Below are 15794 nucleotides of genomic sequence, written 5' to 3' on the forward strand. Positions count from 1 at the left end.
GAAAGAATTATTTTTGTCCTTCAAAGCTGATAGACCATAGCTTATGAAATGGGATACAAAGTGCGGACTTTTTATGAGTCTTGAAACTGCCGGAAATGTATCTCTAGCTAGTCAGAAAAGCCTTTATGCCTGCCAAAGCTCAATTTGTGTTCCCGCTTTCTGCACATGGGGCTGCATCAGGATGAAAACGCCATGCTGTGCAATCTGTGCGCAAATTACAGCCAAGCTAACATTTCATATTGGCATGGCTTAACTGCATGCAGCATACTTGAAGGAAATGCGCATGGATCTTCCCAGCTTTCCACCTTATTGCATTGGATTGGGATCAGTAATTGCATTTTGCCACGATAATCCTGCAAAATTGAATATCTTAAGCTCTGAAAAAGCAATAAAACTGGTGAAAAATCAATTTTCACAATGTCGTATTTTTATGAAAATTTTGACAAACCTATTTGGTTGAATGTTTTGATATCTTCTGTTTCCTAAACACCCATTTTTGTCCATTTTAAAACGGATACATTGGTTTTCTTCATTGGGTTTTCTGTATGTTAGACATGGTACAGACGTGTGTGGCACCAGCCATATCAAACAGGACAGCTTCCACCTTCTTATTCTTTGTGTCACCTTTCAAACTGTCATCCACCAGACAAATTCTGGACAGTCTTTGTTCTCAAAAGATAGCCTGAAGAGTCTGAAAGAGCAGTGAATCCATCAATTGGAGTGCACTTTCATTGAATTGTCATATTGACGTATGCACGTTCTGCAAAGGCTAGCAGGCTTACCATATTTGGAAGTCTTCTACATTTGCAGCAAGATAAAAAATCTCTGCCAAAGACGTATATAAGAAACAAACTACACGTAGGAATCTTAATTGGCTGTTGTTGTTGTGTTTTTTTTGTGGTAATAAACTACATCCTACTTGAAGAGGTGTATTACAGACTTTACGGCATAGCACAGTAATGTTTGCCCAGTTACTCAGCTTGCGTCGTCGTGTGTGTCATCGCATGGACTGTTTCTCAGGTCCAGTCAGGATGCCATCCTTTTCATGTTAACTGTTTTATTTGCCCTGGAGCAGGAACAAACACTCCATGGTGATATACAGGCATTAGGGGAGTGACACTTTTATGTGTGTATAGGACAAATACTCTCAGCTTTGGGTCATAAGGCTTGTTCCCAAACGTCCATACATTTGTCTTTAGCAGAGTTCGTGTCCACATTTTTACACTTGTCTTAGTTTTTACTGCTTTACATGGTAAGTGTTTTGTCTTCTCCGTCATCTAATTTGTTGGCTCCAACTTTCAACATTGAGCAACAACATCAAGACATTGAGATAAAGACATTAGCGTGCAATTTTCTCTCCATTTGAGTGGCTGATCCACTGAATACGACTGACGTAGCCTTGTTAGCCAGCTGGTTTGTTTGCTTGAACTGTTTGTGCACCACTCAGACTATCTATCGATCTATCTCTGCCTCAGTCACAACATGACGATACCACAGACACAAACACCCCGGTGTCATCCTATTTCTAATTCTAGCGGGCTCCTTACACTAGCTGCCCTCTTAGGCAGCAAGGGTAAGGGTAAAAATTATACGATAGTACCCAGGCTAGCAAATACCACCATGGCTTCCCGAAACTTTATTGTATGCCCGGATAAAGTCGTTCTGCGGATTTGGAAGTAAAAGACAGCGAGATTTTGTGTAGCCTTGAAGCAAACACACCTGTGCAAGCTACAAAGAGAAGTTCGTCACTGAAGCTGTTGCCACTGTCCTGAAGTAATTATAATCCAGTTTTAGGGATGAAACATGGTCTTTAATATATAAGCCTATAATCAAGATAAGCATTCGCATTTTTAACACTGCAAGCTCTGGGACATTTCAAGCCCCATGTTACGTCACAGAGTAGACTGTCTCATGTCAGTTGAAGGGAAAAAAAGCAATTGGCTAGCCATCATGATAGAAGATACACTTCTCCCAAGGATATACAGGGTCAACTGTTAAATCATTTCTCTTATAACTGTTACGTCAATTCAAAGGGGGAGTGTAAAATGCATTTACTCTGAAACCTCAGCATTGTACAGTAATTTTATTTACCCATAGAGATCCTATCATTGCAAGCAATTACATGCACCAACTCCTGGGGTAGCAGCATCTGAGTTGACAAGCCGTTATCTTAACTAAATATGTGATATGCCATCCTAAGACTTTTAGCTAGTTTGTCTTGATGCTGGTGTGGACACCTCCTTGTAGCATTGTTTTGTTCAATACATGTAGTTATGGATCTGGCTGATACTGATGGTGATAGTGGTGGGAGATGAGTCAATATGGCTTTTGCAAGTTGGGCTAAAAAATCAATGAAGTGTAATGTTTTCTCTGACTTACATGTATGCTCCACTCAACTTCTATTTGTTCTTTTGACATTTTGACATGCATTTTGTACATCTGCAGATGGATTTTTTTGTATAGTGCGATTCATTTCTCTAATATAGATGTACAGTACCTATAACTAGTCCTTTGACGTCAACTATATCAGAAGTCCTTTGTAATTTTTTCCGTGGAATGTCGTTCCTTCCGGGAAGTACAGCCCACCTCCCGTATTAGCCACATCCTTTTGACGTCACCCTCGGCAACATCCTCACTGATTATGACAGTACATTTCCGCTCTTCGACTGCGTAAAGTTGAAGAAAATTTTGTCTGCTTGTCGGATGTGATTGTTTTGCTGTGTAGAATCTGATTTCCTAATGTCATCCTCACAGACATCCAATCTATGTTTGGCACAGCTGGAAAAGCCGAACACCCCCCCCCCCCGTTTTATTTAAAACGTCTGTCAAAAACAGCATGAGTAGGACAGAACTGCTACCACAGTTAAGTTGATAATAGTGACTGACAATTGGGTTAGCAAAAGAAAAATGCCCTATTTGGAATAGAACAGGGGGTTCTACTTGTTCAATATGGTGTTCTACGGGAACGGTCCATTAAGTCAAGTTTTCTCCAACTTCATCTATAGTCATAGACAACAGCTCCAGATGGTTCTTCAAGACAGCAGCTGGCCCCTCTCCACTGTAGAGAACAGGAAAGATGACAGGCCAGAACTGTATCTAATATTCTAATTAACCTGCCCTACATTTTCTCAATCTGCCCAACAGTCTACCTGCACCAGCTGTTTGGTTGAAGTGTGGAAAAAAAAATTAGTTTACTCAAATTACGCTTATGCATCAGTGGTAATAGTCATGTATGAATTTTTCTATACATAACCAACTAACTGTTACATGCCAACATTTCGGTAACGCTAGTTCACATATGTCCGCGGGGTAACCCATATACGTTGGTCTTAAATGAATGGTATTTACGGGCAAAACAGACGTTGGTTTCACATTGTGATGATTTTAAACATGTTGCACTTTGAAACCACCATTTGTCCACATGATATATGTCCCTAAATACCATGTTTTGACAGCAATGGATATAGGTTACCCCTTGGATTATGGTGAACTAGCGTTATACCTTTGGCTTAGCGCCTTCTTCATGGCTTTAATGACTAGAGCTGCTTCTCATTAGCTCTACTTCGGAAAACTCATTAGCCTGATTTTTATTGAAACAGAGCGAAGCTGCTGAAATGAGGTGGTTGATGAGTTCCCTAATGCACCAATTACAAAGTGTTGGATGATCAAGATTCTTAACACAACGGTGACAGAAAGAAAAGCACAGATGAAACAGATAAAATACCAAATCTTGAGAATACTTGGTCGTTAAGTGACATGTAGATAATGTATGATGATACTGTATATAAAATCATAGTAACTATAGTTATCTGAACCGATTTTAGTCACAATTTAGATATTGATGAGCCATTTTACTTCCTCACAAAAGCTTGAGTGTAGTCTATTGAATTTTGTCACAACAGTCTTGTAAACTGGTTATATGATGTTACAGAATATTTTACTTGATGTAATGAGCATGGAATTACTGAGGTCCATTACACATTGATTGCACATCAAGTCCCTTCGGTCATTCTTTAGGCCTTGATTAAAACAGAGGATATGTTGTATGAAGCCCAACAGGGCCAATTCAAAATGCTTTCAGCATGTAATGGGATGGATTAGCACAGAGTTATTGAATGCTCACTGTGCATACAGAATACTTTCATGGACTGTATATTAAGCGCCTGCTTCGAAAACAGCAACAAAGGAAATGTATACATGTCATGTACAGCAAGTCGGCCTTGTCACGACTCAATGTCACGATCATTGGTTGGCTTGCTCAGAGCCGTCACGGATCATTCAGTGGCTTTTTTTAGTGTCATCGTTATCCTGCGGCTTCTGTGCTGTGTCAGCTGCACATACTGTAAATTCATTTAAGTTCGCGGGGACTTAATTTCGCGACATTGGCAAAAAGACTGTGGTTTTAAGTTTGCGGTAGCACCATGCACTGAAGTCTCTTACTGCCATGGAAAAATGTTTGCGGTGGTTTAAAGTTTGCGGTAAAGTTTCAATGCGAAAACCGAGAACATAAAATCCCATCCATCCCCAAATGGCATGAAACTATTGAAAATGTACTTTGATAAGCTTCAAAGGACATATTTAACCAGGAAAATGAACAACATGATTGTGCTCCCAGGAAAATCAACAACATGCATGAGGGGCTCCCAAACAATGACTGGGATAGAACAAAATTCTAAGCTGAAGGCATGCCCGATCAGCAGCCATATTATGTATTAGCAGTCGATTCTTGTTTCGGGTCATCCTCTGCCTCCTTTGGAAGTGTCCGTATGTATCACAGATCTATATCTTAAACCCTAAAGCATGTCTAACCAAGGTCTGACGGGGAACAACGGACAATAAGCCGGATAGTGAATGAGTGGTACATCTATTCAGTACACAGCATACTTCCTGCTCAGCATAGATAGTCAAATGATGCACCATAAATCCAGAAAAAATAATGAAACGAAAAGAAACAGGGATAAAATTAGAATGAAAAGGTAGCAACAAAGAAACACAATGGGGAAAGAGTTTTATGCTGTTTTTATTTTTGCAAGCAAACAAGTATCCTAAGTGATAATAGGAAAACGTGCACAATGTAGATGGATCCCAAAAGGATTACATGAAATATCTTTCAATATCAAATGAGTCACCTTTCTGTACTGCACAAGGGATGAACATGTGACAAGACATCATGTAGGGCGCATCCCTCATTAGTGGCCCTGTGGTGCAGCTGCTGGCAGAAAGGCCTCGTTAGGCTGGTCTAATTGGAGTTGATGAGAATGGAGCTCATGTCCCTTCTCTTTGGTAATTGTCCTCTGATGCAGATCTAGAGTTGTCGCCGTGCATGCGCACTCGCACATGTTTACCATGATGGGAAATCTGTCACATGAAAAGAGAAGGTGCTGATGGCCCAAACTGGGTCATTTTTTTTTCTTTGTCACACGGCCATACACAATGTGCGCGGCATGTTTTTTTGTGGGCAATGGAGAATATTTTCTGCTCACAGCATCAGTTGGTGGTTGGCTCAGCACCTGTTTGAAGCACGGTTCAACCTACCTGTTGATATTCTGCATACTGATTCTTGCATTCTACTTGGACTTATCAATAACTGATTGCAAATTGCACATCCCTGAATTACTTACCTTAACTTCCTCACCTACTACCGGGGTACATCATTAAATCTTCATTCCTCGTCTTCACCCTAAGATCCTGACCCCTCCTGAATCAAGGCTTCTGAGAAGGCTGAGCTCTTCCAGGTGCTGTCAAATGTCACCCCTGCACCAGGCTTTACCTTTCAGAGAGGATACAGGATGCTCTTTGTTTGATCCTTGCAAGATCAAGGCAACCTCTGCCTTATAGACTTAATGTACAGGAGCAGTCTGTGTGTCTTGAATGTTGTACAGTACGTAGAAACTGGATTTGGGGGCTACTTGCTGAGATGTTGTTCACCTAATCTTCTTAATCTTCTTTAGTTTTAAGTTGAAAGGCTAAGTCATGAAATAGAGCTAGGTTAAGATGTCATTTGGACAATGACCTTCATTTTTAGAGCAACTTGAAGAGGAGATATATAATCATGTTATACTCCTGTGAATCACTGTACTAAACACATCTGATTCAGCTCTGTATCTGTATTTATAGAGTGAGTAAATGCAATATTGCAAGACAGGTCAATTTACTAGGTGAAGTACTGCATTAGAAACTGAGGTTTAGGCTGGTTTCTGCCATATTGGTACCCATAAGTGTATCACTGTTTCTTAAGTGTATAACCAAGAGTACAATTGTAGTGTTCTTTGTGTGCTTCAGACATACATTTATCAATCTGTAGCTGCACTGAAAAGTGATCAGGTTTGGTCAGTTCTCACCCATACTCATAACCAAGAACTGCAGTAACCGTTGTGGTTCTACTGGTAAGTGTTTTTTGTATGCTTCAGTTATATATATAGCCTCAAAAATAGGACTTTGAAGGACTTGTTCTTCCTATTAGCAAGCATTCACATCTATCTGCTTGTGAATGGTCAGAATGTGATAGGTAGGCTGGTATTTGAGCCTCAATCTGGATTATGTGTTAAGTAGAAGTAGAATAAAGGGCCACTGGACAACTCCTTATGTAAAGAGAGTTGTCCATGCTTTCAGGTGGGGATGTCACGCTACAAAAATAAAGAGAAGCCCCGTGCAAACGGCCTACATATAAGGTCAAGAGTGGCAACAGACTTGCACATGTTGCACATGTACATCATATAAAGTCACTTGCCGTCATGTCAAGTGTTGAATAGAAGTGAGGATGAGAGGCTTTAATGGTGAAAAACATGCTGAGTGCCTAATCATATGTTGGGGAAAGATTGAACATGAGGCATAGCAAAGTGCCTCGAGAGTTTTCAGCAATGTGGTGATGTCACGATCAGTGGCACCTGAATATTCAGCAATATGTTTTTTTCCTGTAAGAGTTTTATGAAGTTATGTATTATTTATGTAACTATTCTAAGCTCTCCATCCAAAAGTTGGAGATAGAATTTATGCTGTCAGGTTGTCAAATCATAAGCACATTTCTCTTTTGAATTACACATTCCCATTAGCAGAATATGTTCATGTTTAGCATCTAAATTCAATCAATCAGTTGATGGTCTAGTTTATATCACCCGTCTCCTTTCTTTGAATCTCTTACTTGGTTAAAGGATAACCTCCTTTAACATAACACACCAGCTTTGCACCTGGGGACTGCAAGCTGGTTATATCACATAGCACGACTTGCCCTACGGCCATAACTCCTTGTTGTTCTTTCCATAGCTATAGCTGACTTAAGGTAGTTTTAGTTTTAGGATGGTACATCCTTGTTCTTTTCCAAGAAGGATCTACGGACTTAAATGTACAGTACTACATATACAATCCCTTTGCTGCCATCAAGTTCTAGACTTAGTTTTATAGAAAGACCTGAGTATTATATGCATGTTACAGTATTACATGTACTTTGATTACATAAAGGCTAGGACCTTTTCCTCACAATTCTGGATATCAATGGCTGTCTACACGCCACATAGCCAAAAATCATGATGGATTATTGGTACTTTTCGGTCCCTTTCAGATCACATCACTTAATTTAAGATTCAACCTTAGGTTGCATGTCCGTACCTTAACATTTTGAAATTCATATTCTGACTATAGATGTCAGTTAGCTGAGGGATGAGTCCACTCTACTATATACTTCATATTCTGACTATTGTTTGACTGAATATTCTACTGTTATGCTGACATTTACGTATCCAAGTAGCCTTAGCGCACATCCTGCATTTTGTCAAGGCCATGACCGTCGCGTAACAGCCAGAGAATGTCAGGGTGCCCTGTCAGGCTGACATTTCCACACTTTTCGTAAACATCTCCTTTGGTACTTTGTTGGCAGAGGGAGGTACTAGTAAGCTTCAAAAGTAGATCTCAGGAGTTAAGTGGAGACAGGACGGGAGAGAGTGTGTAAAGCCTACTTGGTTGGAGCTAATGGAAAACTGTTGACTCTTGAGTTGAGCTTGAATGTGATGCCTGCACTTGGGAACCGGTTGAAGGCAGTAATCTGGATAGTGTTTCAAGCAGAAGTCCTTAACGCTGGGACTAAGTCTTGTTGTATGTACAACTGTAAATCTTGGAATGCTCCCAGTGATTTTATTTCAATGGCTTTCACAGTAACCTCTCCACAGTGAATACACAATAATTGTGCTTTTACATAGTTGTTTAAAAGATTTAATGCTATTACAGTATTCAATGTTGCATTTGAATGACAAGTTAAAACATTTTGTATAGAAACATACAGGATTTTGCCAAGATTTTGTCAAAAGACACCTAAATTTTGTACATTACACTTCAACGACTGCCCGAAGAATGCCATTGATTTACTGTCACAATCATATCATACAGTAAGTGTAACTGAGCCCTTAGCATATCGCTTTCTGGTTGAAAGGTTTTTTTGTCTATCTTTGGTAGGGAAAACCAGTCTGCTGCTTGTGTGACACCACCGGTACTCTTTCCAGAACAACATCAAACATTATTGAGCCTACAGTGAGTTCATCTTACATGATGACCTGTATAAAAGTAACTCCTGTTTCCAAGAATTCAAGAACCTAATCAAAGTGCAGTGGACCGTACCTTTCTTGAGAAAGTTTCCCGCTTCCACCAAACATATGTCAACATACGGCAATCGTGAAAAGTTGAGACGAATCGGCCACTTACCATGTCCTTCGACATTAGTGGAAACTCTTAACTGCAGCGGTGAAGAACCATCGTTCCTACTTTAGCCTCGCACTTGTCGGTTCCACGTGAGAGTGCACAAATTATGGCTCGTACAGGTCGGCATGTCCTGTCAATGTGACCCATTAGTATGACTTAAGTGAAGCTCTCCTGAAAAACGTACGTACGTACATGGTACTTCTATAAATCCATTATGTATCTTGATTTGTAGGTAGCAACTTTGCCGTCGCACTTATGTAAGTGATTGCACCATTCACGTACAGTGGCAACGTCACTGCTGCATTTAAGAAACCGGTGCGTCATGGAGGCATGGCTTGGTTTTCAAAATTGCATCTTTACAAAGGCATATGGAGCCATGTGGGGGCAACGTGACCTATCGCCGTGGCGTCAACACCGCATTAGTGCCTCCACGTCCCAAACACGTGAAGCCTCTGAGTGTCTGACATTTCCTAGTATTTACCAGATTGACTGACACGGGCAAAGGCACTTAAAAGCCTCCAGGATTTCAATGGCTCTGTCGACGTGGAGTGAAATGCCGCTTTGCTCAAGATAATCTCCAGGTACTTTTTGGAAGCACAGGACACTAAGTGCTTGCCATATATGGTGTAAACAGGTAAGCTATAAAAGTTATGCTTATACTTCCTTCGGGTTCAGTCAGCAGAGACGTAACGGTGACGAGACTGACCAAGCTCCGTCATTCTGACCTCACCGTAGACGTTCTTAATCAGAACGACATGTCACATACACGGCTTTGCTGTGTGCGTTCGCTGTCAATGGGAAGAAGACGCTGCAAGAGAGGAACCGCAAGGTTGAGGTAGTCCTATTTATTCCTCTTTGTGGCAGCATTTTTTCCTCCTGGCCAGTCTTGTCTCAACCCTGCAGCTTCCGTAGAAAATTTACTTAGCACTTTTCAACTAGCACCATAAACAGTGGACCACAGCTTAACGTCCTGGCCTAAGGACTGCAACTCTATTCAGTAGCGTACTTGTTAGGAGAGCAACACAGCCGGAATCATTACTTGTGGCTTCTAGTTCCAGAAGTAGGGCTGCTAACCACCGGACTACGGATGCTATGCTAGGTTGTTTGTCGGTCCTGGTGACTTTTAACTGGGGCTACTCCACCTCGGTTGATGACTGTCCCTGACAAGTTGCTATTCCTTGGTCATGTGGCCTGTTGTTGTACCTTCTACCAGACTGTTTTGTATATGGCATAGGTTATGAAACCTGCACAATCTTGAGTATCCTTACAAGTGCTTATTGTAAGTCAGAAGGAGAAGAAATAATTTTGACTTCAAGGTAAGTGCTGATCTACAAGCAAATTGATAGACAAGTAAAGCTTGACTGCAAATTTGATGTCTTATACTTGATATGGTCACCCACAGCAAATTGAAATGAAACTTATGATGTGATGACTACACCAACTTATTCTTGTTAAAATTGAAGAAGTGGCCTTGTTTCATGATGGGAGAAACCTCTCTTCCCACAGGTTACCACAGCTGCTGTGGGCATCATAAAATTTTCATTCTGGAATTACTCTCACTTGTTAAGTCTAAGGTTGTAAATTTTATGATTTTGCACAATGCAAGCATCAGAGAAGTTTGTGGATGAACTAGATGTGTTATGCATAGATATGTTACCAATGCAAACAATGGAAAAACTAGCATTGTTATCACAGTAACCGTTTCAGCACCTGGGACAGCACCACTAACTTAGGGCTTGGGAATTTTTCCCTGGTACATGAAATAGAGAATGGAATGCCAGATTTGTAAGAACTTAGCTTTTATCAGTACAAAATGTATTTTTTATCCTGAGTTGGACTCCGCTGTGTATAAAATTTTTTTTTACTGGAACTGACTCTTTGAGCATCACAGTGAGGAATAGTTGGTCATTCTGGATAAAGTTGAATTGTAGTTTCCAGCACAAGAACATTGGACAAAATTTTTGACTGATCGACTCAAGTCTTTGTCAAGGAATGACAGACTGGAGTCAATTAGTTGAAAAGTACAATCTCTAGTGTTGGACATTACAGATAACGTTATCCAGAATGACTTTTACCAGCACAGATGAACTTTCAAGATATGAGGAATATCTGGTCTAATTTGCAATTTGTTTTCTCCTCCTCAATTGTGTTTGAGGACATCAAAAAAACATGTCAAGGATAGGAAGTACCCTTTATACAAGACATTATCGTTATATAAGACGTACGTTGGATATGATTCCTTAAGACCCAAACCTGCTACCTTGTGACGCTATCACAATGTCATATGCGTAGGGTCAGTTTTTGTTTGGTAGATGGTAGAGCCATGTGGAAATCTTTCAGCTTATGTAAGGGAGATAAGGACAGGGCAGCCTGGCCATGGTAACCTTTTGTTGATTTGGCCTTGCTTTCAACACAAACAAAGTGAGCATATCTAACCCTAGGCTTGCACACTAAGGTGAAATCATTGGTAAAAAGATAGTGAGTGAACAGAGATTTTTCACTTTCTGAAATTATGGGCAGGCTATGTTCTATGTTAGCATATAACATAGGGATGGAATTTATGTATTTCATGTCATTTTAACATGAACTTTATATTTTTCATAATATAAAAAAAAAGAGCATTCCCAATGTCATTGCATTAAAGCTTGTGTGCTTGGTTTAAATTCTGTTTCTCGGTAGACTGTGGCTAACACCAGGTGCATTTTTCCACATTTTTACTTAATGCCATGTTTTCATGTACTCAAAAGAAATGATCAAAGACAAGTGGAGATCAAAGTGAAACTAGTTAGCCCCCTCACAGGTCATTTTGATCTTGAGACATTTCTCAGGTTGCAACGACCTGGCAGAATCCATTAGTAGAGATTCCACCAGCTCTACCACAGAGACAGGGAGACAAACACGGAACTGGTGACCTTTTTCTACGACTTTCACGGCTTTCCAGACCTTTTAGCTTTGGTTTACGTGCTAAGTTTTAATCTTGGTGTAGACATTGCATTGGCTTACTCAGGCATTACGTACCTAGCAACGTACCCGGCTCTGGTTGGTTAGAAGTTGGAAGACGTTTGAAAACGTTTCTCCTGAGTAAGCGTGAACTTTGCTTGGTTTAGACATGTTTTTTGTTCAAACATGTCATAGATAGCCTGCAGGGTACAAGTTCTTCAGGCAGATTTAGCCAGAGAATGTCACAGTAACCAGGTTTTGCAGGTCGCATGCAAAATGTATCATTTTCCAGTAGCTGGAGGCCTTTGATGCCGCATATACGATATAGTGCATAGTGGTATTAAAAAATCACCAAGCAGAAAATGTTACCATATGTAATCCATTAACAGTCGTCTATTAACGGCAAAATTATAAATAATGACGTAAATAAAGACAGTCTCAGAATCTGGGAAATTGTTTGGTTTGGTCAGCCTCTTATGTAACTTAACCTGAAAATACATGATTGTAGATTCTCTTATGCCTAGGGCAGACTGGGCAGCAATTTCTCTACTCAGTGACTTTTCTTCCTGTTGTACAAGATGGCTGATGTGTTAACAATGGGAATCTTTTCTGACATTTACTGTGCTATATATATCAGCTATGCCAAGAGCTTAATCCAACACATCCTGTGCATTATAACACATGCCCCAGGCAGTTTCATATTATCCCACTCCTTGTCTTGGATGATGTGAATAGATTTTAATGTGGTTTGTCCATTATTTCGGCCAAGGATGACCAAGGACAGTGTGTGGGAGACCAGGTGTGCCGTGTATGTCCTTGTCCGATCAGTTCCGGATACCAGCTCAAAGGGCTTTACTGAAGGCTAGGTACAAGTGGGCTCCTCAACGATAGCAGGTCGAAAACTGTCGGTTCCAGAAAGACCCCTTGGTTGTTGAACTGTGTTGTTCATCACATGGCTTAACCTCTTTACACTGGACTTAACCTGGCTGAAGTATTGCTCACTCCTTAAACCCCCCCCCCCTTCCCCCCAATAGAATAACATCAGGGATTTTTTTGTTAACAAGGGTACAGGATCACTGCAACCTCATGCCCTTACCCTGGGAAGCAGATCCTCTGGCAAGCATAAAATTCTGATTGATTCTTGGGATCACAGTCTTCAACTGTGACCTGTCTGGTAGTACTTGTGGCCCCTAGGAAGCCATAGAGTGCTCCATTTTAACTTAGAATTTTTAAAAACTCCACACCCTCATAGAGAGCGTCCTATCTCCCCCATTTGGTGGTACCACTCAATTGCGCTGCTCCCTCTTGCAATTTTTTTCCCTGATAACATAATATCATAAGACATTAGTACAATAGCAGCCCTTCCATCTGTATTCTCTGCCACTACTGAAGGCTCCACTTCTTTTCTGCTAGACAATGACATCACTGTTCTGTTAATAGATATCAAGACGTGAGACTACACCCTTGGTGGCTGTGATATCATAAACTTTGCAGACACGGTACTTGACTGGTCTGATATAATTCGGTTTCTCTCCTGTAACAGCATTGACTGTAATCAGCACACATGAATGCATGGCTCCCTGGAGGATGCAATATCGTCGGGCTCGCCGAAAAATTGGTTTTGTGCGACGAAGCAATTGAATCTTTCAGGATTTAACGATGTTTCATATCAGCCACCATGATTGGATCCTTAATCAAGAAAAGTCTAATATCATAGTTATGATTGTAATGTTGGAAACATAAAGGGGGAATATTATCATGAAAGGAGAATGGGGAGATTGTGTTTGATAGAATTGGGTTAAACTATGATTGTATGCTGGTATGGAGGCTTTATGTAGTTTTATTATTACCCCATGTGTTAACCTCCTCAATTTATTTTTAGTATGTCAGAAGCATGCTGATGGATGCCTTTGTAATACAGTCACGGCACTACTTTTTCTGTTACTACGCTTGAGTATTAATTCATTAATTAATTTGACAAAATTAATGTTTTCCATGGCACAAACTGAATATATTTCAGTTCAACATGTGCCTTGAGTTTCAGTGTTTGAATTATGCTAGAAGACTTCATACTTCACGGCAACTCTACTACATTTTGCATAAATTTGCATGTGTCCACACATTCATCTACCTGTAATACTCGGCTGATACAGCAGAAGCTGTTCAATTGCATACCCCATTTGCCGGCGCGTTTCGTGCAGGTGGTGCAAAAATGTGAATTTATCCATCTGGATCGCTCCGGTTTGGGATTTTGAGATTCCGTGCAATTAACAGAAGTGTGCGGTAATCCATAGTGCAATTACCTGGCCTCTGCTGCTAGATATTAATGGTGTTAAGTTTTGAATCTTGAGATTTTAGAGAGTAATTGTGAGAACCCAGGGATAAACAGCTCCATTAGCCCAATTGTACTGGGCAAGTAAAAGTGTTGTTCGGGCAAGCAGAAGTGCTTCCCCACTTGCCCAACGGGCAAGTAAGAATTTCCAGATGTGACCCGCTCAAATTACCACTGAGTGTGACAGCACATGGGGCTGAATGGCTGCCTATATTGACCATGTCATTTTTAAGCCAGTAGAGACATCGATTTTGTTGTTGTTGCTGTCCTCATTTAACGTCTATTATTTCGCTAGACGTGGTCTCTTAACAAAAGTGAGAATTTATGAAAGTGAAAACACATAGAAAAATGTAATTTAAATTTCGGGCAAGTGAAAATTTGGTTCGGGCAAGTAAATTTCTAATGTACTTGCCCGATAGGACAAGTGAATTTTTGAAAACTTGTCTAACCCTGGAACCAAGGAACTGCACTGATGTTGCCCTCTGTTAAGCATTCCTGTGTGTTGTTTCTGCAGAAAGCGCAGCATGGAGGACGGGTTGTACTGTGCCGACCATGTCGACCACGGGGACAGGAGCGGACCCATGTCATTGGACGCTACGGTTAGTGACATTATCTGTACATTCATTCTGACCTAGATGAAAACATGTTTGCACGCCAGGTATTTGTTTGTTGCAAATGCAGTAGAACATTGTCAAATAGTTGTCTAAAATAAATGTTGGAGATGCTGTGTCGTGGTGAATGTCAAATGAATGATAAATCTGGAGATGGAAAATAGTAAGGTAACTCACAATTACACACTCCCTTTTCTATCTGTGAGGTCCAAGTCAATATCAAACTTACATTAAATCTGATTGTGCAGATTTCCAGCTTTTATATGGAGAATGGACTATTTTCCAGTTTCTCTTCAATTTTTGATTAGTAAAAAGTTGTCTGCCACAAAGGGTTAAGCCAAGTAGGATTAAGTGCTTTTCTTTAGATTTATAACGGATGAGTATGGCTATTTAAGGAAAAGTAACTAATCCTCATTTCCTACTCTTAATAACTAGATAGTTATAGAATTTACTGGACTATTATGCTTTTTTGCTCTGGTTTAAATTTTGCAATTTCAATATCCAGACATTTCACTGATTTCAATTGAAGAGTCCACTATAGAAATCATTTTGATTGGCCTGCCCTAATGTAGTTGGGGTGCCTCCCATATAAATTATGAATGTTCCTGGGGAATATGTAGTTAACATGCCTACAATGTAGCTAGCCTGTCTGGGTGGCGTGGTTCCAATGTTGCGTGGGAAAGTACATAACTGTAATGGACCGAGGTCGCCGGGATGCGGAGTACCAATTTGGCCACACTTCACCAGACCGAAGATTGCTGCACTTGACAGTGTGGGAGTTCCACGTGATGCTCTGACTCCTGCAAACATTCTGTTATAGCTTAGCATCCACTTGACTGGCCACAAGTACCATTTCTCACACAACTTCAAGTGACTTTATAACTTCTGCTTATATGTGATGTCATATATGTACTGTACTTCATGCTGTACTCCTACCGTTACCTGAGAAATTGTTAGAAGAACATGGGCACCATTAAAAGTTCTGTAGTGTAAAGGATACTGTAAGTTTTCTTGGGCATGCAGCATTGTAATATGATACTTATCTATATGGAGGATGAAGAGATTAAATAATGTTATGTACATGGGTATGGGTGGACTGTGAAGTGCACTTATGATAACATCACATGTGTTATCATAGTGCTCTTTGTGAAAGTCTTCAGATTTCATATACGTTATATTGTTCTATTTCTGCTGAAGTCTAATCGGTCAGATGGTCTCCGTAA

General features: G+C 40.4%; 1 protein-coding gene across 5 annotated transcripts in view; it reads left to right on the forward strand.

Moving 5' to 3' along the window:
* The window catches only part of LOC118430412 (rap1 GTPase-activating protein 1-like), a 124219-nt gene that overhangs the window by 93856 nt on the left and 14569 nt on the right, over positions 1-15794 (forward strand). For all 5 annotated transcript variants that reach the window (XM_035841266.1, XM_035841269.1, XM_035841270.1 and 2 more), the window contains one exon: positions 14475-14559. In XM_035841266.1, the coding sequence (XP_035697159.1) occupies positions 14475-14559 (85 nt within the window). The remainder of the gene's footprint in view (positions 1-14474; positions 14560-15794) is intronic.

The sequence above is a fragment of the Branchiostoma floridae genome, chromosome 14 (genome assembly GCF_000003815.2).
Source record: "Branchiostoma floridae strain S238N-H82 chromosome 14, Bfl_VNyyK, whole genome shotgun sequence".
Classification (NCBI taxonomy): domain Eukaryota; kingdom Metazoa; phylum Chordata; class Leptocardii; order Amphioxiformes; family Branchiostomatidae; genus Branchiostoma; species Branchiostoma floridae.